Below are 23784 nucleotides of genomic sequence, written 5' to 3' on the forward strand. Positions count from 1 at the left end.
ATCTGGCCTGCAGACGGTCTGGGAATCTGTGTGCTTTTACATGAGTAGAATGTGTCCTTTAATTTAAAATGCATCTCAGGGTAATTTGTGGGGCATAGGAATTCATTCTCCCTCCCCCCACCCCAAAATATAGTCCAGCTCCCCACAAGGTCTGAGGGACAGTGGACCGGGCCCCTGCTGAAAAAGTTTGCTGACCCCTGGTCTAGACACTCAAAAGAAACAAAGCAATCCACTAGAAATTTAAATAGGGTAAAATTCTTTATTGCACATTTAATTAAAACAGAAAAAGGCTTATCAAATATGTATTTCCATTTACATCCCGATTGCCAATGTATTCCAGTAAAACAAAGATTGCTTTAAAATATTGGCAGTAGACTTTGCCAGTTAAGCTGTATCTTTTTAGAAAGGTTTATTATTCCTGACTTCAGAGCCCTTGTCACTGCCAATACTAGCCTGGTAATGAAAATTCAGTGATTGGTAATAAAAGAGATATGCTTTGGGAGGTCAGAGAAAGCAGTTTCCTTATGGGTTTTGTTTTGCATCTCTATTCTTGTCCTGGAATGACTTCTGCAATTCTGTAGCAACTGTAAAATATTGCCACCATCACCATTTCTCCTGATGGCATCAACTGTGTTTTGAGTTGCCAACACACACAAATGCAGTGTGCATGAATGCCTGTATTTTGTACAACCCAGGCTACCAGGTTCTTCTGTTACCGCCACATCAGGAGATACCTGATGGGAAGGGCCTCAATTGATAGGCTCCCATTTTACACGAAAAAGGTGAATGTGAATTATTGCTCTTAAAATTACCTACGACTGTCTGGCTTATTCCCTGAATCAGTCCTGCTTTGATGTCGCTGAGGTCCAGTTTAAACAGGCTCCAGGTTACATGCTCCCCATTGTGCTTTAAATGCACCCCCTTGTGTTGGCTCAGTCATATGTAGTGACAGCACAACAGCTATCAGCACTGATAACATACTGCTGGCATTAGGACACATGAATAGCCCAACATATGTGGCAAGTGCATTCAAAATATAACAGAGTGTGCATGGAATGCTCACAATGAGCATATCAAACCACTGCATACTCCATAAGAATTGAGCACAACAGAAGTATATATGTACAATATGCTGTGTTTAAAATTTCCGTTTAAAAAAATAAAAGTCTTCCTACCGTGTTCTTGTAGGAAGCCAAGGCAAACGCAGTTATAGGCAACGTAAAACAGTGAAACCTCAAGATATGTTCTGACTTAGTGCCTGCCCATGTCATGTCCCATTTAGCCCTTTTCTAAGCACAGTTTTGGTTAGGTCTGAATGTGGATTGTCTCAACGTAGCATCTCTCTTCCTTGCTCCATTCCAAAAGGTGGTCGGCAGCTGGATGCCACACGCTGGTGGGCACGTGGTCTCCAGAGCTTAATACAGTACAGTCGGCAGTTTTTATTTGACAGTGACAGTCGAGGCCCCGTGAATGGATTCCATGACAGCTGCAAATCGGCTGCAGAGATCGTAGGGAGAATTGGGGCGGATCTTGGGCGGTTCTTTCAGAACGATGCCCTCGGAGGAACCATCTAGCAGGCGGGGTAGGAATTCACTCAGTTTTAGTTGCAGGTCCTCTGTAAGACAAGAAGAGCCTAATAACAACAACCACCCAATAGCAACAAATCTATGCTTTGACATCTTGAAGAAACTAAGATTGTGAAATGTAAGAAGATGCAGAAAAACTCTGGAATGCAGAACCACTGCATCTGTACGTAAATCTGGAAGTTCCCTCAATCATATCCCCCTTCTCCCACTCCTTCAAAGCAACATAATGGCACTTACAAGTTAAAATAGGGCTCTTATTGCCAACTTCACCAAGCACTTCCCATAAACACTGGTGAAGACAGTGTTGCAGACATCACGGATGTCTACAAACCCAACTTGCAAACACTTACAACAGCACCTCATTCTCAGTGCACAGTAAGAGATACCTTTTAAGTTGTACCCAATTCACAACCACCTGCATTTTACAAGGTGGTACTGGTGAGATAAGCCACTTGTCTAAAAGGAAGTATTTCTCACCGCAAGCAACTACCTGCAAGTCTGAATTACCTCTTCATTGCAGATGTGAAAAAGCTTTTGCACAAGTTCATGAAAGCAGAACACATGAAAACTCAACTGCAGAAACCAGAGCTATTGTCTATTTTGAAACAGTATTTTAGGACCAATACTTCTTCCTGACACCCCCTGCTGGCTGAAGCGAACAAAGTTTAACCAATTTATTAAAATCTAGCAAAGAAAAATGCACAATAGATTAACTTCCAGGCCATGTGTGCTTATTTTAATTCACAATATGTTTAACAACAACAACAACAACAACAACAACAACAACAACAATATCCTCTCACATAGTTGCCTCTTCCTACTCCATTCTGCCCCCTGCCCCCGGAATCTCTGGGGTAAAGACTGTCATGCCACGTGAACATTTAAAAATAAGTTTTCTGATCAGTGTGTACCTCTGATCACAGGATGTGCCAGGTACAGATGCAACATGTACAAGAAATTTCTGGCAACAACAAAACATTTTCTATCATTCCTCACGCCAGGAGAATGCTGCTGGGTGTACACAGCAAGCTGCTATAACTGGAATGCCCCATACAAGTATGACTGTTGAGAGGCAGGTGTTACTTCTACTTGCGAACAAGAGGGGAAATGAAAGAATCAAATCCCATATTTTGAACACAAAGATCTAGTAATTCAAGAAGGCAGTCTCTCAAGTAAACTTTAGATGCTGTAGCCCACCAGATGCTGTTGAACTCCAACTCCCATCAACCTCAGCCAGCATGGCCAATGGCCAGATGATAGGAGCTGTAGTCCACCCGACATCTGGAGGGACACGTTTGCCACCTTGGCTTTAGGGCTAAGCAAAATGCAAATGTTGTGGCTTATCTTAATTGTGCTAGGGCATTTTTCTGACAGTCTTTAGAAAAACAGTCAAAAGGTACACAAAGACTAGCAATACTAGGCGAGAGATAGGATGATAGCGGTACAGAGTAAGAGGTCCAGGACCCCCTTCTTACCATTCATGTCCTTTCCCAGGTAAGCACACCAACGATTTCTCATGATCTCAACAGCATCCAGGTCATCCTTTGAGGTATCATTGTTGATGATGAGGTGCATGCAGGGTATGATCAGCTCGTTCAAGATGTTCACACCTTCATCCACACTCAACTCATTGCTACTTTCAAAGAGAGCTGCTGCAGCATCGTTCAACTTCTGTGGCAAAGCAATATGAGAAACACATTTATGGGTCTTTGGCAACAGCTCAGCCTGGTGTGTGTCACTTTCCGCAATGCTTCCTGTGGCAAGTTTTAGAGTGCAGCTGAACATTTAGGGGTTTTTATTTGCTTATTTTTACATTGACATGGCAAAAAAGAGCCCAAACATCTGCCAGATATTCCCCTCCCTGCAAAGTGCCCCAACCTGAGAGAGGTTTTCACTAATCCATTCAGGAACCAAGAGATAGAGCACACTATAAAGGTAAAGGACCCCATGGCTGTTAAGTCCAGTCAAAGGCAACTATGGGGTTGCGGTGCTCATTTCACTTTCAGGCCGAGGGAGCCAGCATTTGTCCACAGTCAGCGTTCCGGGTCATGTGACCAGCAGGACTAAACTGCTTCTGGTGCAACAGAACACCGTGATGGAAACCAGAATGCACAGAAACGCTGTTTACCTTCCCGCCACAGCGGTACCTATTTAGCTAATTGCACTGGTGTGCTTTCAAACTGCTAGGTTGGCAGGAGCTGGGACAGAGCAACGGGAGCTCACCCTGTTGCAGGAATTCGAACTGTTGACCATTTCATCGGCAAGCCCAAGAGGCTCAGTGGTTTAGACTACAGTGCCACCCGCGTCCCTTAGCATACTATAAAGTGAATACGTGAAGGGGTGGAGAAAGCAGCACCCATATAAGAGGTGGGAGGGGAGAAGGGGTTAATACCAACCAAGAGACATTTCCTTCTGTACAGAGCAATTAAAGATGCATTGGCGCCTCTGTTGGCTCCCTTCCTCCGCAAGGTCAGATTGCTCTGATAGGCATACACCAGATAGGTCAGAGCTTCATAGTACCTTATAAGAACAGGAAAGAGGGTGAGAGTTGCAATCTTCGGAATTAAAACAGGTTGTGGAAGCAAACATTTACTGCAAAATACAGCAGCCATTCATAGTTCTTATACTTGCTTGGGACACATGGCTATACTCAGTGTTTGTTTTTTCTGGGGGGTACCCTGGGGTAACGCATACCCGTAAACATTTTGTGAATCTAATGGAAGAAACTAATTTTTAAATTTTTTTTTAGTTTCTTCTCTAGCATGGTGAATTGTCAGTTCTGTTGAATAACATGGTGAACCGCCAGTTCCGCTACTACCCCCCGATGGCAGCCTCAATTCCTGTCACCGTGTTTCTTGAGTCTCAGAAGGAAGCGAGCGTTTTAATGCGTGAAGTAGGAGTTGGAATCTAGCAGAGGAATCGGGAAGATATTAGTGCGTACAACCTCATGCCAATGTGGAAGTTACTGTGAGCTGTGTAATATGAGGTAATGCATGTTCTTTGTACTTTTGTCCATTTACTGTATTTATTTTCTCCTGATCTGAACTATAAAATGGTGATTTTCTTAAGTCAAAGTGAGAGTACCCCTAAAAATGATGGGCTACACCCATCTGCTAACTACTTCCCTGTGTTCAGAAAATAAGCCCTGCTGGAATACAAATAACTGGGAAGGGATGCTTTGCTTAAATGAGCTAGGAACATTTCCCCAGTGTAGCCCATGCACCACTCTGTAGGAGGACAGCTGCCTAGTAAGAGCTGGCCCACAAACTAGCACATTTACCAAAATTCACAGGAACACAACTGTACCCTGTTCAGAAGTTCCTGCTCTCCCCTCAGTGCATGAGGAATTACCACAAGCATTCTAGCACCACCCTTCTTCACCATCCTTATGTATAAACTATGGACACTCATGTATCCATTAGAAGAAGGCTTGTCCGAGTTTGCAGACAAAATGAAACCTTTTGAGCCAAAGTGTTTATGAAAAGATACAGATGCAGAAGTGGCAACATCATGTATTTTAATATTTTGCTGGAAGCCGCCCGGGGATGGGCGGGGTATAAATAATAAATTATGATTATGATTATGATTATAAACAGTGGAAAAGTAGTACTTCCCCACTCAAGTCATCCCTAATTTCTACTTGCTATGATGCACCACCACAGACTTCAACCTTCTGTAATGGGTCTAAGAATACATCTACCAATCCTCAGCTACCCTCCAAATCTTCACCACAACCTTTGTGTGTGGAAGCAATTTACACAAACTTACTGTTTATTCTGATACAGTTCCAAGCCTGTTAAGAGGTAAATAGATACTTTGCGAAACAAACTGTAGTCTTCGTGCCATTTCTGTGCCAGAAAAAGAAAATGGTCACAATCCATTACTGGTTCAGTAAGTCCCACTTTATTCACACCTGGCTTTTCTCACATTGCTCCTTTTCTCTTGTTGCTTTTGGGTATTTTTCCTTCTATAAGATGCTCCCATGTATAAGACTCCCCCCTATTTTTTGGGACTCAACTTCAAGAAAACGAGGGGAGATGGCTCAAAGTTGTTGAGCTTCTCCCCCCCCCCCCATGCAGCTGTGGGTAGGAAATACTCCCTAGATTGTTTCCCGCGTGCAGCGGCATCAGGGGAAGTTGTGCTCCTGCCAACCGGCAGGCGGGCGGGTGCGCCACTTCTCCCCCCCCCCATGCCACTATCTGTGTGTAGGACGACCCGTTTTTGCACATGATTTTTGAGTCAAAAAACCTTGTCTAATACACGAAAAAAATACGGTAATCACCATCATCATTTTATTTGTATGCCGCCTTTCCACAGTTAAAACAACGCTCAAGGCGGCTTACAATATGAAAAGATTTACAGTTACAAACATAGCAAAATAATCATGAAAGTAAATAAAACACATCAAGACTACATAACCAAACTGAACAATTTCCGTATAAAAATACTTCCCCCAAAATACCCCAGTCCTTGCTGGGCAGCAGCAGCAGCAGTGCTTATGAAGCCTGTCAGGCCCTGCCCTAGGCCAGGTGGAGAGAGGCAGGAATCATAGCCCACTTACTAATTACAAGATGCCTATTATGCACTTCACCCTCATTTTGGGTATATGCAGTAAGGCTGTGCGCTGGATTCAGATGAATCCTGAAGTGAATGTGAAGCAGGATCTCTACAAGACAGCAAAGGGAGCGCTTGAAACACTCTGTAGTGTCTCAGCAAGCCAGACGTTTAAAAAATGCTGTAGACACGTTTCTACTAAAAATGGATGAACAGAATGCTGCTAAATTTACCATAATATCTAAATGGGATTTTTTTTGGGGGGGGGGGAGGATAGGGCACTCTTATTTCTGCTACTGTTTATGTGTGGAATGAAACAGATTTTATCCAGGATACGGGACAGGGCTAGAGGAAATATAGACATCTCAGGCAGAGCAAGTAACCCTCAAAACACAACTCTGAAGAAACTAAGTGATCACCATTTATCTGAAGGAAACCGATTATACGTTTTTGGTCACAAGAGTAGCGTTTGCTCACCTAACAATTAGGCTGCAGCTTTGACACAAATATATAAACCAGACCTAAAACTTTAGGGCTAAGGCTCCTTACCTTATACTCTTCCATGTCCACCTCATCAGGACCAATCTCTTTCAACTTAGCTCGAGCTACCTTCATAATGCTAATTGATCTGTTCACAGAAAGGAGGAGAAAGCTTAGTGAAGTGACACCCAAAAGTCAAGAGAATGTCAACTGACACATCTCTTAGATTTAGCTTGTTTTGATATTACATCTATATATTTCAGAGGTGCAAGCAGCGCTGACTTGCTGAGAGCTGCCTTCTTGGCCCACTGAGGGGGAAATGCAAGTTAGAAACGGAGAACTAAAACAGAACAATAAAAATCTCTTTAACCATCTAATACTGATCAGTACTACCAAAGTCACTGAACACCATTCCTACCAAACAAAGCCCCCATATAGCACTTTCAAAGCAATTCTGTGTCCTTCCTTTATTCATTACAGCTTACATGTTCTGAACAAACCTTTCATCATAGCTGAGGTTTTTGTCTGCAAACTGCTCCAGAAGAGTCCGTTCCACCACTTGCTTTGGCGCATTGTTCTGCAGGAAGTAAACTAGGACGTGCTGAAGCCGGGGGTCATTTTGTGGTGTTGGAGTCTCTGTTGACAGCGAGTACAGCCTGGAGTATTCTTCATGGAATGCCTAATAAAGCCAAGAATTGGAACAATATCAGTCTGACAATTATGAATCCACAATGCAAGCAATTCCTAGACTTTGAGGGACATTCTTATCAATAAGCTGCTCGTGACCAACTTAAGCTGGATGTGCTGAAATTAAAGTCCTATGAAACCAAGCAACTGCAAGGTCTTCCTTGCTCTGCAGATGACCGTCATGAGGCCTTGCTCCAACCATGTCAAAGTATCTGCTTGGAACTAGTATGCAAAAGCTAGTGACATATGATCTAGTGCAGCAATACCGAGGATTTTATTTAGCGCACAACTCCAACAACAACAGGAACAAACTGATCTCTATAATTGTTGTGATCTTTTCTGTGAACCGCCCTGAGACCTCCAGGTATAAGACGGTATATAAACTCAATAAACATTAATATAATAATAATAATAATAATAATAATAATAATAATATAATGCAAGTTTTGCTTCTGACGGCAGTTGGCACTTTGGGCTGTTTCCGGAAGGCTGCAGGGCTACTAAGAAAATTACCAGCGCGTTGGCCTTCACCAATCATTCAGAGGATTTCCTGAAAGATGGGCAATTTCCACCTATCCACTTTGAGACAGCAAGATTTCTTGAGATGTCCAGAACCTGAGCTAGAAACATGAGTCTACATTTGGAGACTTCTACAGCTGAGAAACAGGCTCAATGAATACCAGACAAAAGATTTCTTAACAATATACATACATGCATCGTTTTATTTATATGCTGCCTTTTCAAGGTTAAAGCCACTCAAGGTGGCTTACAACATGTAAACCCCCCCCCCCCCGCATAATTACAAATGTAACAAAAGTAGTCATAAACAATAAATAAAACATCAAAAAGTACAACCAAATTAAACAATTTGCACATAAATCATAAGATCTAAAATAAATACACAAAAATAGTATCAATAAAAGCAGTAATCCCTGCCCCACCCTAACCCCTAACAATACCCCTAAGCAGGGGAAAAAGCAGAATAGGATAAATGGTTATCTCTAGGTTCTAAGTTTTCTAATGACAGGGAGAAGCCCTCCTTATGTAGAGGAAGGATGAATGAATGAAAATCAGGATGCCACCCTCTCCAGGACTAGAAAGAAGCTTCACAAGCCAGTCCATTGCTTCCCTTGGTCATGAGAAGTCCACACCTTGCAATAGATATATCCAATATATATATCCAATAGCAGTAGCGGAGGGAACTGCACTTTGGGGTGCAGCCAATAAACTTCTACTCAGAGTGAAAAGTTTATGCTTTAAGAGCATCAGCAATCTTGTTATCTCAGTGGAGGATAGATATTAAAAAGACTCCTGGGAGGAGACATTTCAAAAATCAGTGAAGACCTGCTTCCTCAAAGTGGATGGGGGAGCAAATAACTTCACAGGATATCAACCTCTCGTGACAGAACAAATCTCTGCAATCAAGACATCGCAGGGCAGAAAAATGAAGTAGGGAACAGCCACGTGGCATCCATAGCCAATGTTTCATTGCATTTCTCCACTGCCAAAAGGCACATGTGTACAATAGTACCTTAACTAGCCCTGCTTCAGACCCATCCCGATCAAAGGTTTGACGGGCTTTAGCAATAGCCAGGATCACACCTTGCATGGCAGGACTGAGCATCATCTGACAGAAAGAAGAAAAAAGAAAGACAGAGAGAGGAAAAATGAAAAATGCTACACGATGAAAGAGTTGGAACAGGTAGAGCTAAGACATGCAGAGTCCAGAGTCAGGGTTCTACCTTCTTCCATACCTGGGGCCTTCCAAATGTTTAAATTCTGAACTGCAACTCCCATCAGCCCCAACCAGTATGGTCATGGAAGCAACCAGTTGAAGACTGCCCTTCATGATTATTAAGTTACTTTGATTTGTTCACACATTTGTAGACACACCTCAACTTTGTGCCCTTCCACTGACTATGACTTAAGCGTCCACATATGCATTGAGAGGGTCTAATGAAAGATGAGCAGGAATTAAGGGCAATTAAGGGGATGCAGGGGGACGTGGGTGGCGCTGTGGGTTAAACCACAGAGCCTAGGGCTTGCCTATCAGAAGGTTGGCGGTTCGAATCCCCGCAACGGGGTGAGCTCCCGTTGCTAGGTCCCAGCTCCTGCCAACCTAGCAGTTCGAAAGCATGTCAAAGTGCAAGTAGATAAATAGGAACCGCTATGGTGGGAAGGTAAACGGCGTTTCCGTGTGCTGTTCTGGTTCGCCAGAATTGGTTTTGTCATGCTGGCCACATGACCTGGAAGCTGTACGCCGGCTCCCTCGGCCAATAACGCGAGATGAGCGCCACAACCCCAGAGTCGGTCACGACTGGAAATAATAGTCAGGGGTCCCTTTACCTTTACAGGGATGCAGATACATCACCCAAGTCCTGACCCATCCCCATTTCCTGCATGGGATGACAGTGGCATCATGTGCAGGTCCACCTACTCCATAGCAGGTTGCTAGCAACTGGCTTACTTAACCTACCAGTCCTCACTCACATGCTGAAAACCCCCAGCCCTCAAACATACTGTCCATTCAATCGAGAGACAAACATTATGGTGCTGTCAGGATTGCTTCCGTGCATAGGAGCAGTCAAAATTTAGGACTAGGACTGCTGCCACATTTTCAGAATGTTATGTGGCTTCACCATCTGCAGCCTTGGATGGCAAAAAGACCTCAGCAGAGGTAAAAACAGCTTTAGTATTTTTATTTTTAAGTGAGCAACCTTGGGGAGTACTCTCGTGTCAAAGACACCAAACACTGGTGGGAAAGCCTGCAATTCTAAGCACCATCGTTTGGAAGGTTTGAGAGACAGCTCTGGAATGTTTACTTCCAAGCACAACTCGTCTGAAATGGGGAAGATGCAGCCTGCGAGGGCAGTGCTTGGCATCTTCCCTAGTTCGCAGTGCCTCTGAATGAAAGATGCTCATCCCCAACATTTTTGCTTGCTACAAAAAAGACACACAGACACATAGCTGTGTACCTCTTCATTATATCCATCTGCATCTGATCTAACTAGAATCTTTCCCACACTGGGGATATCCACTTCAGTGATCTGTGAGCTAGGTGGGGCAGAAAACTCCATCCCCTTAGCATCCTGTGGCTCTTCTGCCTGAATGGTGGGGTTTGCTGCTTCTTCTGGGAGGTGCTGCACTGGTTCTGCCTCCTTTGACTGTTGCCACACAGAGATAAGAAAACAGAAAGAAATCAGAAAGAGAAATGAAAGGCAGACCAGAAAAGCAAAAAAAGGTTCAAGCGAGAGGAGGCAGGGAGCAGAGGCATGGACAAGGGTGGCTACAAAGGTCCGGAAGCCCAACCATTGCTATTTTCACCTTGTTAAGAGCTGCCAATCCACCAGCCTTCTCATATGCATCAGCTGCCTTGGCAATGGCTTGAGCCGTCTGTTCCTTGGCAATCATGGCATGTTCGGAGGAGTGGGAATGTGCCACCCGTTCAGAGCTGGAGGAAGAAGATAGTTCTGAGGAGAGAAAAATAAGCGTAGTCTACTATTTACTCTCTACGTCCAGCAAGACATTTAGAAAAACACGAGAACTAGACAAAATGTTAGAACCTGGGTCGTGCCTGGCCCTGAGCTACAGCTAGTGTGGGAGGGCAAAGATTTATATTCTACCTATTGAGCAATGCTTCCAATGAATGGGACAAAAACAGCAGCCTGGGTCTTATAAGTAATGCCATCCAACGCCTCTTGACCCAGTGTGGTGTAGTGGTTAAGAGCGGTGGACTCGTAATCTAGGGAACCGGGTTCGCGTCTCCGCTCCTCCACATGCAGCTGCTGGGTAACCTTGGGCTAGTCACACTGCTCTGAAGTCTCTCAGCCCCACTCACCTCACAGAGTGTTTGTTGTGGGGGAGGAAGGGAAAGGAGAATGTTAGCCGCTTTGAGACTCCTCAGGGTAGTGATAAAGCGGGATATCAAATCCAAACTCCTCTTCATCATCATCATCATCATCATCATCATCATCATCATCAATTACAAGATCTTCAGGTGATCATGAAGATGGATAAGAAGCACTTAAGAGATTGTCTCTTCAGGTCCGATGCAGAAAGGGATTTAACCACGATTGCCTCTAACAAAAGTTCACCATGGTTCCCACTTATCAAAACGGAGCACATCCGAGCTAGTTATTTGACAAAGCTCCCACTTGCCGTACTAAGAATTGCTTCTACAGAATTACGATTCCAATCGATGCCCTCGGCGGTGGTGGATGGTCGGTATGGCAAAGTACAGTACAAGGAGATTCTTTGTCTGTGTGGGCAACCTTGCATAGAGGACTTGTACCACTATTTATTGCAATGCCCACTATATATAGAACCAAGAGACCAATTTATAAAACCCCTGCTCACGAATGGAACACACTCAAACAGGGTGGAAAGGGTGAAATGGCTGCTGAGTGATACTGATGACTTTGTACAGTGGTACCTCTGGTTAAGAACTTAATTCGTTCCGGAGGTCTGTTCTTAACCTGAAACTGTTCTTAACCTGAAGCACCACTTTAGCTAATGGGGCCTCCTGCTGCCGCCGTGCCGCCAGAGCAAGATTTCTGTTCTCATCCTGAAGCAAAGTTCTTAACCCGAGGTACTATTTCTGGGTTAGCAGAGTCTGTAACCTGAAGCGTTTGTAGCCCGAGGTACCACTGTAACTTCTAAAGTAGCACTATATGCGTTGGCAGCTAAGAAGATCAGGAGAAAAGAACTAGATAAAATAGAGGTCAATTGCAAAGGTGTTTCGGACATTTAAGCTGGCACATTCTACCTGAGAACCCCTTGCTATTCTATCGTATGCAACAAATAATTTTTAGGAGAAGTGATCGTGGTTCATTGTATCTGAAGTGCCTGATGTTTTTATGGTTTTTTATGGTTATTGCTGCTTTTCTCTTTGTTCCCTTTGTGAATGATGCCATGGCCTTTGGCCAGTGCAATAAAGTGATGATGATGATGATGATGATGATGATGATGATGATGATGAAGTAATGCATTAATAAATCTGGAAGAATGAAAAGATAACAAGGCTGGTGCCAAGGATCATCCACAGTGAGGGAATTCTACTGATAGCAAGCAATCTGCATTACCTCTAAATGGCAGGGGCTTTGGAAGAACCTCTGAAGATCATCTCAATATCAAGATCAAGTCAATATGGGAGGTAAAGTCCACACAGGGCTTGATCAAGTCAATATGGGAGGTAAAGTCCACACAGGGCTTCTTATAGAAATTTAAGCACCAGGAATGCCTCGTCACTCTCAACAATCCAGTAAGCCAGAGGGCTGATCAACCAGCATTAGGAGAGGCACAAAAAGAGACTGTCTGCTTTTCTCACCTTGTCCCAAGTCAGAAGAAGAGAGGTCCTGAGACTCTGCTGGTGATGACTGATCCATCTGCGCCATCTTGCTCGACTGCTCCTCCCACTCTGCCACCTCTTGTTCAAGCCTCCAGTTGTCCTCTTGGATGTAGTGCTGGAGCTCCAGAGGCAGAGATTCCACTTCTCTCTGGGTCTGCCCATTAACATAATCTAATCAAAGGGAAAATATCCAGAAGGTGCTGGTGCTTGTCTGCCCCTTGCATCCTACCTCTGAATACTTGTCGGGCTCACTATTAAACCAAAACACTTTGTGAAAGAATAGCCTACAGTGAAACCTTTGCTTATAAATACTATGGGTCACCCATACTTATCTGAGCACCTTGGATAGAAGTTGCACAGTTATAGAAACGGATTTGGGTTTACACACCACCCTATGGGGGGGGGGCGCTACAAATCCACGGGATGCGGGTGGCACTGCGGTTCAAATCCCTGGGATGGAGTGAGCTCCAGTTGCTGTCCCAGTCCCTGCCAACCTAACAGTTTGAAAGCATGCCAGTGTAAGTAGATAAATAGGTACAGCTGCGGCAGGAAGGTAAACAGTGTTTCTGTGCGCTCTGGTTTCCGTCATGGTGTTCCGTTGTGCCGGAAGCAGTTTAATCATGCTGGCCACATGACCCAGAAAGCTGCCTGTGGACAAACGCCGGCTCCCTCAGCCTGAAAGCGAGATGAGCGCCACAACCCCATAGCCGCCTTTGACAAAGGGACCCAAGGAAAGCCCCAACTCCTCCCAAACCATTAGCTCCTAATTTATTACTCCTCTGCTCTCTCAACCCATTGATGCCTGGAGGATTCCTTCAGCTTCTTATCAACCCTTATGCTTATCCTGGCCCACGACTACATTTAAATTGGGGAAGGGTTTGAATGGAACTTTATTAAGATGACCTCTGTGCTGCCTTTTGATCCAGAACAATCCTGAATGGGAGATACAAATAAACTGAAGCTGCTTCTATCCCAAACACGCACCACTGGTATGGGGTTTAGAGCCAGTGTAATTAAAGAGTGTCAGAAGTAGGACCTGAGAGACCAGGATTCATAAACCAGCTGGACCATGAAGCTCAACTGGGTGATCTCGGGCCAGTCACTAGCCCTCCCGGCCTAACCTCTCTCACAAGGTTGTTGTGAGGTTAAAAATGGAAGGATGAGCACTATATAGGACACCCAGAGCTCCTTAGAGCAAAGATGGGGAATGCATGTAGGAAGTAGGGAAAATAAAATACCTCAATTCAATCCAACTGGCACCCAATGATGGTTTGCAACTGCCAGCATTCAGGGCAAAGACGGCAAGAGGTGGTGAGAGATCAGCTGGACTGCTTAGGTGTGCTTCACACCACTTCCCAAACCCCAATGGACTAGATGTCTTTTTAGTGTTCCAGAGAAAAGGAGGAAGAGTCAGGCAATGATGCCATGAGAGATGGCAATGGTCAACTGCTTGCCTGCATACTCTTTACTTGTTCATCTCTTTACCCTACACAAGCTAATTTTCTAGACTGCTCCGGAAGACAGGTATCTGAATAGAGCATATCATCAACCTGAAGGAAGCATGTACTGGGCTAAGCCAACATCTCTGTCCCCATATGGATGTTGGCTGTTACTTTGGCCCAGTCAGGATCACTCAGCACTCACTCCTGCTCTGCAGAAGGAGGTCAAGACATCCTCTCTCTTGTGATTTCAAACAGCATTAAATGCAGGCTAGGCATCTTACACTCCAGTACTGTACCCTTTTTACTGTACCATTTCTATACACAACTAAATGCGTCTAGAAAAACAGTTGCTTAGAAGAGATCACTTAGCCCAAACCCCAAGTCCCTACAGAGCTTCCCATGCAATCAAGAATCAACCATGAGCCACAAGCAGGGACTGGGTGCATTGCAGAAAAGTGCTTACAGAACCAGTAGCTCAAGGTCACTCAGACAAGTAAGCATTTCAAAGTCCTTACCAGCAGCAGCAAAGTGTGGCAGCTTTTTATTTATGTACATCAGGCAGTAGGCACTGGCGTTCCTCAGACCTCCAAAAGAGTCCCTCTCCAGTTCTTCCCAAGATGACTCTGTCACAGAGATGTCATTGTACTTGAGCCAGCTCTTTCGGGGCTGGTTGTAGATGTAGGCCCAGTAATGGCCAGCGTTGGCCTGGCCTTCATGGACCAAGACAGCATGCAAGTGGTAAGGGACCTGCAAAATATGCACACACATACACAACAGGCTTATTTTTAGCAGGTGAAGTAACATGACCTCAGGCCAGATTCAGCCAGGCACATTCCCAGCTGTTATGCCTGTTAAGAACTATCCATTCATACAATCCTAGCTTCACACAGAGAGGGACAGATTCTTTTCTTCCCGGAGCAATATGGCTTTAGTTGGCAGAAAGCAGTGCTTCAGAGTCATTGTGACAAGCGTGAACTTTAGGGTCAAAGCCCGACTACCCAGAAAACACTTGGCAGATTGACAAAGAGGAGTACAAGCCACTTATTGGGAGAAGACAAGTTTATACAACGTAACTCCACTAATATGATGGCAGAATCTTGAAACCCAAGCCTTTTAAGACGAGGAGCCAAGAGGCAGACACTGTATAATCCAGGACACACCCAGCATTTGATTCATTACGTGCTGGAGGAAAAGGGCAGAAACACCTCTAAGCATGAAAGAAGCAGCTCTGTCTTTCAGTAAGGTATCTGAATGGTCCTAGTAATGTATTTTGAAGGGGGAAAGGAGAGAAAACTGAACCAACTCTGCCAGTTATTAATATTTATAACAGCATCTACAGCTCACTGAAACAGATACAGGAAATAGTGTAAGGTAGAAAAATGGAAAGTGTCTATGTCCGAGAACAAGTTTTAATGAATCCCATTAGCAATCCCATTCCACAGCAAGGTAATTTCATTATTTGCAGGATATCATATAGAATCCAAACGCCTGCTTGAAAAGGCTGGGCTTTAGTAAACTAGTTTTACGTGGACAGATCAGAGAATTACTTTAGGTTCAACAACAGCAGTTATACCCCCACAATCTCCCAATAAGATGATATTGCTTTCAAGAAAATTGTAAATGAACTCAATTAACAGCATACACTGCTTGCATGTACCAGTGCTAGCACAATGACAGAAAAACAATCTCAACGAAAAGTCAAAATATCCTACCTGATGAAGCAAAGGATCTGAGTACATCTGGTCAATAGATTGGGAAAGCAGTGCAATAGAAGCATTCAGGTCTGTTAATCAAAACAATTCAATACTCATGTTTGATCTTGCGTTAACTGTTAAGCATTTCTAGGACACAGACAACAAAAGTATCTACCCATATCCGCAACAACGCACAACGCACATTCAAATCCATGCACTGCTGCATGACAGGCAGTTTCTTGCTGCCTTGAAGGAGGCAGCATTCTTTGAAAGTTCTCCCTGGACCTGGATGATTTTCATAACTCTAAGCCCAAATGCCTCGTTCCTTAGGGAAGTGATTAACAGGGAGGGGCCTCTCAACTCCAGACATTCTTGGAACTGATTATCTAGAAGATTAGACCTTTTTCAAAAGAAAAATGGAGAAGTACAACTCTGTTGATTCTCCTCAATCTCTCAGTGGAGACTCAGCTCAGAGTCTGCATCCTACAATATGCCAACACTTACTAATCTTTTCAACTTCCAATGAAGCAAGCAAGCTAAATAACTGAATTTAGGATAAGCATGTTTCCATGAAATTTGATACTTTTTATTTTGCATTGGTATGGTGCAGAGAATGAACAGCCCTGAACAAACCTAATGAAAGTCAGTGACTCTAGCTCCAATTGTTTGTTGTTGTTGTTGTTGTTATACTAATTATTATTAATAATAATTTCTGTCCACCTTTCACCATAAGCTCCCCAAGACCATTTAAAATACAGTTTAAAAGCTTACAATTTAAAAAACAAAAAACAAACGCAATATAGTGGTAACTTGGTTCTCAAACTCAATCCGTTCTGGAAGTCCATTCGATTTCCAAAACATTCGAAAACCAAGGCATGGCTTCTGATTGGCTGATTAGCCCCGGAAACAATGCTGACAGCCAAAACGGGCATCCGGCTTCCGAAAAGCGTTCGCAAACCGGAACACTTCCAGGTTTGCGGCGTTCGGGAGCCAATTTGTTTGTCAACTAAGCCGTTCTGGAACCAAGGTACCACTGTAATAGGGTGGGCACTCTCCGGGCACAGACCTTTTATGTCCTGCTCAACTTCTTCTCTCCATCGTTGCAGGCAGGCCACAACAAGACTTATTTCATCCTTTGTGATCTCATGAGGGACATGACCTTCTGGTACCTTCACAGGAAGCCTGGGAAACTGGATGGGTTCGTTGGCTGGTTCCTGGCGAGATGTGGCTAGGGCAGAGGCTACGACCTTGGCACTTTCAGCTTGTGTTACTGTCACCCTATTAAGAGAAGGACAGACAGATAATCGATGCTACAGTTCCCAGCAAATAGAAACCAACACTTCTCTGAAGTGTACTCAGCAGCCACCTAATGAGCTATAGTATGATGCTTTTTTGGCCAAAGACCCCCCCAAAACAGCATACATCAAGTCACAATAATTTGAATTGCTGACATCTTATTTTTCTCGTTTTAAATCAACCCCAATGGAAAACCAACCTCTGACAGAATGGCATTACGCAGCTTTCAACCAAGTCCTTCATTGGAAAGATGGGAAGCAAGGAAATGGAAAGAATATATAAATGGATCCCAAGATTTCTGGAGTCAAGGTGAGGCTGCAGATGATATCTTAGGAAAATCATTTCTTTACCTGCTTTGCATTGGAGGAGTCTCTGAAATTTGGCATTCAGCTACTGGTGTCAAGTCTTGAGTGCAGGGGGGAGCCCCGGGCAGCCTAGAACCTGCAAATTCAAGAACATACTGCAGCATGTCTGGTAAAGGGAAGCGGCTGGCACCAGAACCGTATCTTGTGTACCTAAAGAGAATAAATCAAAGAGAATTATGGCATGTTATTTATACCTTACTTTATAAAAACACCAATTAAGTTTATTGAATCCCTGTATAGCTTAAATTATTCTAATGGGACCAAAGCTACAATATTTAAGAAGCATTAGCGACCAATTGTGCTTTCCCTTTAAATATCTGGTATATGCCCAAGTGTTAATCACAAGCTCATTTTGAGGACTACTGTAAATCTAATTTAAATTTTAACTACCAAGAAAAACCACATGATAAACTACCACTGAGAGTTGGATTCTGTAACGTCAGGCATAATAACCCAAGAAGGAAGAGGCGCCCATTTGTAGGCCTTTCTAAAAGTCCATCAACACGCATGGAGACCACTTGCTATTCTGACCTTAAATGTAAGATGGGCCCCAAAACAAGCAGTGTCAGTTAGCGTGCTATTTGGCTATATTACCCAACAGTAATATACAGTAAAAGTTATGGTTCATGGTGGAATGCCCAGGACCAGTTAAGGAACTTATTCTGTCTCAACTACAAGCCACTGTTACTCAGCCTGAGAACCTTAATAGCCAAGCATTCAATCCATGTCTTTGTGTGTGTGTCCAATGCTGGATAAAAGCTTGCCCCCCTCAGGAAATTTGCTTTGGAATCACCCAGCAGCTACAATAAATGTGGCTAGACAGAAGCAAGATATAGTCATGTGACCCTTTGCAGGCTGGAGAATAGGGAGACGTCATAGAGGGAAAGCTTTTCCTTGCCAATCTGAGAGATCATTGAAATGACTGGAGAGATGTGGAGGCTCCCGCCAAGATTGCTCTCACAGATCCCAAACTGAGTGAAAAACAACAACACCAGTCCAATGGGTTCATATTAATTCCATGTGGGGAAAGGTGCTATTGACACTGCTGCTCTAATCATGGACTGACCACCATACATAACAGTCTGAATATGTTAACATGAAGTTTTGTAGTTCGAAAAACTGACCACCTACCTTTCCAATTTCTGTTGTAGAACCGTTATCTGATCCTTCAGTTTCTTGATCTCTTCTCTTTTGGCTTGAACAAGCTTTTTGTTACCATACAGGAACCTAAAGGACAAACACTTCTTTGTGTGGTCTCTTTTAGTAGCATCAATCCTCCCATTCAAAAGTACACATGAATCATTACGAAGACTGATGCAGTCATGCCAATATTACTCTTGCAGGCCTTGAGGGTAAAGCCTGATGCTCTGAGCTTTTGCATACCAGTTAACATCTCACCTGTCCATATAAATTATCTGTGGAAATTCTAGCTTGTTGTGTATCTTCTCTGGCTGCCCAAGCGACTGATTGAACTCAAAACGGGAAAGTTCAAAAGTCAACACGGGAGGAAGTTTTGTAAACCAGCGCTGGAACACAGAAAAAAGGTTTTAAGACAGGAGGAGGATACTAGACCTTCTTAAAAAAAAAAATCTAAGCAGCTTCAAGCAGGACTTAATTACAGAAAATATGTAAGATACCAGAGATCTCACCATACCTATCCACCACATGCCATACCCAGGGGGGAGGGGCGATCAATGTATGTTATTTTGTACATTTAGTTATAGGCTATTTCTGAATACTGATTTTAAAGCCAAGCTGAGCCCACCTTAAGTCGCTGGGTGTGTACAAAGGCTTAAGGTTACAGAGCAACACAAACAAGCCTTACAATCACAACTAAAAACTGCCGAGTCAGAAACTGTTTCAAATAGACACTGAGCAGAAGAGTTTTCCAACTGCTGATATTAAAATCCATGATGGAAATATCCTGCCAATGGTTCCATCTTCTAAGCTTTTAATAGACTTCTGGCATCTAGAGCTAGACAAAGCTTGCACGATAAAAATAAAATAAAATCACACCCTCTGTTTAGAGCTATTCGTAATTAGTTGGCCTGATGCACTTTTTAAAAGTTATCCTAGTTTTTTTTACCTTAGCAGTTGAAAGTAACATAGGGACGATTTTTTAAAAAAATCCATAGGTTTCTTTAAAAGCAATCCTTATTCTTTGTCCTACAAAAGCTGATAATTTAACTATAGACGAGAAAGCAGAACTAACGCCTATCAACTGAACGGAGTGGGAACATTCCTGACTATTCCCAACACATCAGCCTCCTAATGCCTTCTTTGCATATGCAAACAGAAAGGCTCTGATTTAAGATGCAGTTCTAAGATGGCTGGAGATATAAAAAAAAAGATTTAAAGGGTTAAGTAAAAATTGCCTCTGGCTAAGATTTTTGCTTTTAAGTTTCCTGGGATCCTAAACTATGGAGCTTAAATCACTCAAGATGATTTGCCTTACAATGATTTAATTTAAAAAACCTGACATTATTTTCAACATAGAGCCGATCAGCTCTATCAAGGAACACCGCATGCTGCAGAAGAAAGTACCAATATTGCACAGATGGACCTTAAACAGCAGCAGATTCTCCTCTCTTTCAAGCTGCCTGCCAGAATGCAAAACTTTATTTTTCATTCTTTGCCATGTGTTCATAAACAATTCTTATAAAGAGAGATGCTTTAGGTAGTTTAAAGTAGTTCTGAATGGCTTTCAAATATGTCTAAGCAGCATATGATTGGGTCATGATTTAAATCAAAAAGCAGAAAGAGAAAGATAGGTGGAGGCAGAATATTTTTTAATTTTTTTAGAATGAAAATGAAAAGTGTAGTGTGCACGAAGAGGGAAAAGATGAATTACAAAAAAAAAGCATACCATAAAGTTAAGAACTGTACTTTTACCCTCCGAAAATATGGAGGCAGTGGTTCCTCCCTACTCGGGTACGGGTAGGCTTCAATAGAAAGAGAAACACTTTATCACACTTACACATAATAAGCAGACCCTTTTACTGCAAGGTAAATGCTGGACAGGTTATGTGGGAAGTCGGCAGGTATACAACCTAGGCATGCTAGCTTTGATGAATATGTCAGCCACAGAATACTGTACACTTAGGGTAACTATTCCCACGTAAAATGTGAGCTTCACAATACTTTCTACAATTTCTCATTTGGGATCATGTTCGTCTTTGCTCTGTTGCAAGTAAAATTGATGAATCATGTAGAACTAACCTCTTGCCCATACTTCACTGACTGATTAGATGACGACGGTTCAGTCTCCCCCTCTACCATGGCGCCTTCCAAACATCCATGCAAGTTCTTATAACCATTTACCTGCAGGGGGTACTGGCCAAACGTCTCTATTTTGGAAAAGGTCTTGCCTGAACATGAAGGGAGAAAAGTCAAAAGCCAGCTTTTCATAAAACCAAGCACACACCAGAATATCCCTTTACAGATATACCTAGATATTGCAAAGAGGTTTTTATTCAAGCTAAGCAAAACAAGGGTTTTGTTTTGTTTTCAACTGACTGGTTAATATAAACATATTACAGTTTTTAAATAAGCCTTTAGCACACTGTAATGGCTCTATAGATTTTGTTGGGAGCTACCCAGAGTGGCTGGGGCAACCCAGTAAGATGAGTGGTATATAAATAATAAAATTATTATTATTATTCCTTCCCAGTTTTTCCTGATTTCGGACCAAGATTAATAACAAATGGGAATATTGCAAGTATTCATTACAGTCTCAATGCATGTGGATAACATATGAGGATATTAGTTTTGTATTTTTTGGTAAGATTAGTGATAGTTCTCTCGTGAACATATAAACTTCCTAGTGATTCAGTTCACCGAACCTTCCAAGGCAGAGAGACTCACACATTTCTGCATACGAGTGAACAGTACGCATGACTGCTTGCTTCAGAATTTAAGATGTGGAAATCCACAAGAACAAAATACTGCCATGAATCCACCATCAATTCCTTGGAGTGCTCCTGCTCAAGGCTCTAGCCCTTGGAAAGGATCTTCATAACCATGGTAATTGAGCACTTTCATTAATTTCAATAGTAAGCTAATGTGGATATTTAAATGTCCCACTACTGATATAAGAGGGAGCTGCAAATGCTTAATTTTGCATGGACTGGGGCCAGAAAACATACCTAACTGCAACAGTGCTCAGATACAGTGTCCAGCTAAGGACACAAATCAATGTAAAGAGGATTAAATTAACACCCTTCTACCTTACCTTCATGAATACCTTCAGTAAGGAAAGTCCCATAAAAAAGCTGAACCATTGGGTTCTCAGATTTGTCCTGTGAGTTACCACTGCAGAAATCAATCAATCAATCAATCAATCAAATAAAGACATGACAAATTCATTGGACTCAGGAATACAAAGTGCTTTTAAAAAACACACAACTAAGACCAAGACTTTTATCAACAATCCTCAGGTGCCTGAAAATGGAATAAAATGACAGGTGGCCTGTATAAAAGGACAGGGGATACGAACTTGAAATATGCAGTTATCAGTTTGTTAGTAAACTATGGTTTAGGCCTAGGTCCCACTCAGACAGGAAACCTTTGCCAGGGCTGCAGATGAGGGAATCATGTGATGGAATGCTCCTCTATATAACAGATTCCATGCTCCACCCAAAACTAGTGTGTTACCAAGGCAGGCAGGCTAGTCTTCTACAGGCAGGGAATTCGTCCCCCTCCTCCATGAGAAAGCATTTCATCCTGTGAGCTTTCTCCTGTAGTCTAAAGTGACAGTCCAGAATATTCAGAGCCTCAAACACTGTTTCAGATACTCATATTCTGCCATACTGACTCTAGCTATTATGAAAATGATGCTTTCCAAGTTTTAACAGACAGTTTAGCTACAAAAGCCAACTTTGTCAACCTCCTAGAGTCGTAGTTGAACAGGGAGCTATTAACATGGGTAACTTACATGATTTGGAAGCTGCCCCATTTGCTTAGAAAGTTTATCATGTATTGAAATATGAACTAGAGCTTCTTGCTTAATTCAAGATCTCTTCCCCATCACCTAAACAAGCTGTGGCACATGGAAGGAAATCTCACAATGTTAAATGCTACCCTATTCTCAATGGAAAGAAGGAAAGAGGATTCAATGATGTGTCATATACCAAACTTATTGTTCAATTAAAGTTTCTCCAGACTCACTTAACATTCACAGCCAGCTGAAAAGCATCCTCCAACCAATCCAGAAGTTTGTGGGTGAACTCGCTCACATCTTGCTAGAAGAAAGACAAGACACTTAATGCCAAACATGCCAGTTACCAGTCAGTTTAGTCTGTTGTTTTCAGCAACTACTGTTTTTACATTGTGTTTGCAACAGAACCCACTGTTCCTGTTCTTGTGAGCTGTGCTGAGAATATTCATGTTGAAATGTAACACAGAGACTGACTGAATACATGCATAAATAAAGAGAGGCATTTCAAGGTACATATGCGCAGGAAGAGCCATCAGACTAATCCAAAATGTGGCAGCTAGACTGGTGAATGGGAGTGGCTGACGAGACCATATAACACAGGTCCTGAAAGACCTACATCGGCTCCCAGTAGGTTTCCGAGCGCAATTCAAAGGGTTGGTGCTGACCTTTAAAGCCCTAAACAGCCTCGGGCCAGTATACCTGAAGGTGCGTCTCTATCCCCATTGTTCAGCCCGGACATTGAGATCCAGCTCTGAGGGCCTTCTGGCAGTTCTCTCCCTGCAAGAAGTGAGGTTACAGGGAACTAGGCAGAGGGCCTTCTCGGTGGTGGTGCCCACCCTGTGGAACGCCTTCCCATCAGAAGGAAGGAAATAAACAACTATCTGACTTTTAGAAGACATCTGAAGGCAGCCCTGTTTAGGGAAGTTTTCAATGTTTGATGTTTTATCATGTTTTTAATATTCTGTCGGGAGCTGCCCAGAGTGGCTGGGAAACCAAGCCAGATGGGCAGGTTATACAAGCAAATAGGTCTGGGATGATTCCCAGAATCCTCATAATAGCTGGGAAAGGGGGAAGATGTGGGACCCCTCTAAATCCGAACTGCTTGTCTCTGACTGTGGCTCTCTCGGACTAGCAGCACTGTCAAGAGACTTACTACGCTTTGCAGCCCCCTCTGGGCTTGCTTTGGGTGAAGTGGGTGACCTACCACGTTTGCTGTACTTCCCAGGCTTGACCTGGGGTGAAGTCGGTGCGCTTCTGACTACTTGCTTCACTTCCCTAGGAGCTACACCACTTGGACCAGCTGCCTGACCTGGGTCTGGTCCTGCAGCACCTGGAACTCCAGCATCAGCCACCTGAGTTTCCTCTTCCTGGTCAAAACCTGAAGACCAGTCAAGAAG

General features: G+C 43.2%; 1 protein-coding gene across 5 annotated transcripts in view; it reads right to left on the reverse strand.

The window, feature by feature from the left end:
* Positions 1 to 239: 239 nt before the first annotated feature.
* The window catches only part of LOC118096862 (ubiquitin carboxyl-terminal hydrolase 28), a 34066-nt gene continuing 10521 nt past the window's right edge, over positions 240 to 23784 (reverse strand). For 2 of the 5 annotated variants that reach the window (XM_035139170.1, XM_060268548.1), the window contains exons 8-26: positions 22618 to 22691; positions 21683 to 21762; positions 20671 to 20819; positions 18850 to 18977; positions 18583 to 18678; positions 17437 to 17601; positions 16857 to 17068; positions 15809 to 15879; positions 14612 to 14843; positions 12634 to 12825; positions 10632 to 10777; positions 10283 to 10471; positions 8839 to 8934; positions 7121 to 7299; positions 6690 to 6768; positions 5355 to 5434; positions 3983 to 4106; positions 3062 to 3257; positions 240 to 1615 (exon numbers count right to left, since the gene is read on the reverse strand). In XM_035139170.1, the coding sequence (XP_034995061.1) occupies positions 1440 to 1615; positions 3062 to 3257; positions 3983 to 4106; positions 5355 to 5434; positions 6690 to 6768; positions 7121 to 7299; positions 8839 to 8934; positions 10283 to 10471; positions 10632 to 10777; positions 12634 to 12825; positions 14612 to 14843; positions 15809 to 15879; positions 16857 to 17068; positions 17437 to 17601; positions 18583 to 18678; positions 18850 to 18977; positions 20671 to 20819; positions 21683 to 21762; positions 22618 to 22691 (2664 nt within the window). In that variant the 3' untranslated portion in view covers positions 240 to 1439. Of the gene's footprint in view, positions 1616 to 3061; positions 3258 to 3982; positions 4107 to 5354; positions 5435 to 6689; positions 6769 to 7120; positions 7300 to 8838; positions 8935 to 10282; positions 10472 to 10631; positions 10778 to 12633; positions 12826 to 14611; positions 14844 to 15808; positions 15880 to 16856; positions 17069 to 17436; positions 17602 to 18582; positions 18679 to 18849; positions 18978 to 20317; positions 20394 to 20670; positions 20820 to 21682; positions 21763 to 22617; positions 22692 to 23784 lie in introns of those variants that run through there. The other 3 variants (XM_060268549.1, XM_060268550.1, XM_035139174.1) reach the window with 3 other exon arrangements.

Source organism: Zootoca vivipara, chromosome 15, assembly GCF_963506605.1.
Source record: "Zootoca vivipara chromosome 15, rZooViv1.1, whole genome shotgun sequence".
NCBI lineage: Eukaryota > Metazoa > Chordata > Lepidosauria > Squamata > Lacertidae > Zootoca > Zootoca vivipara.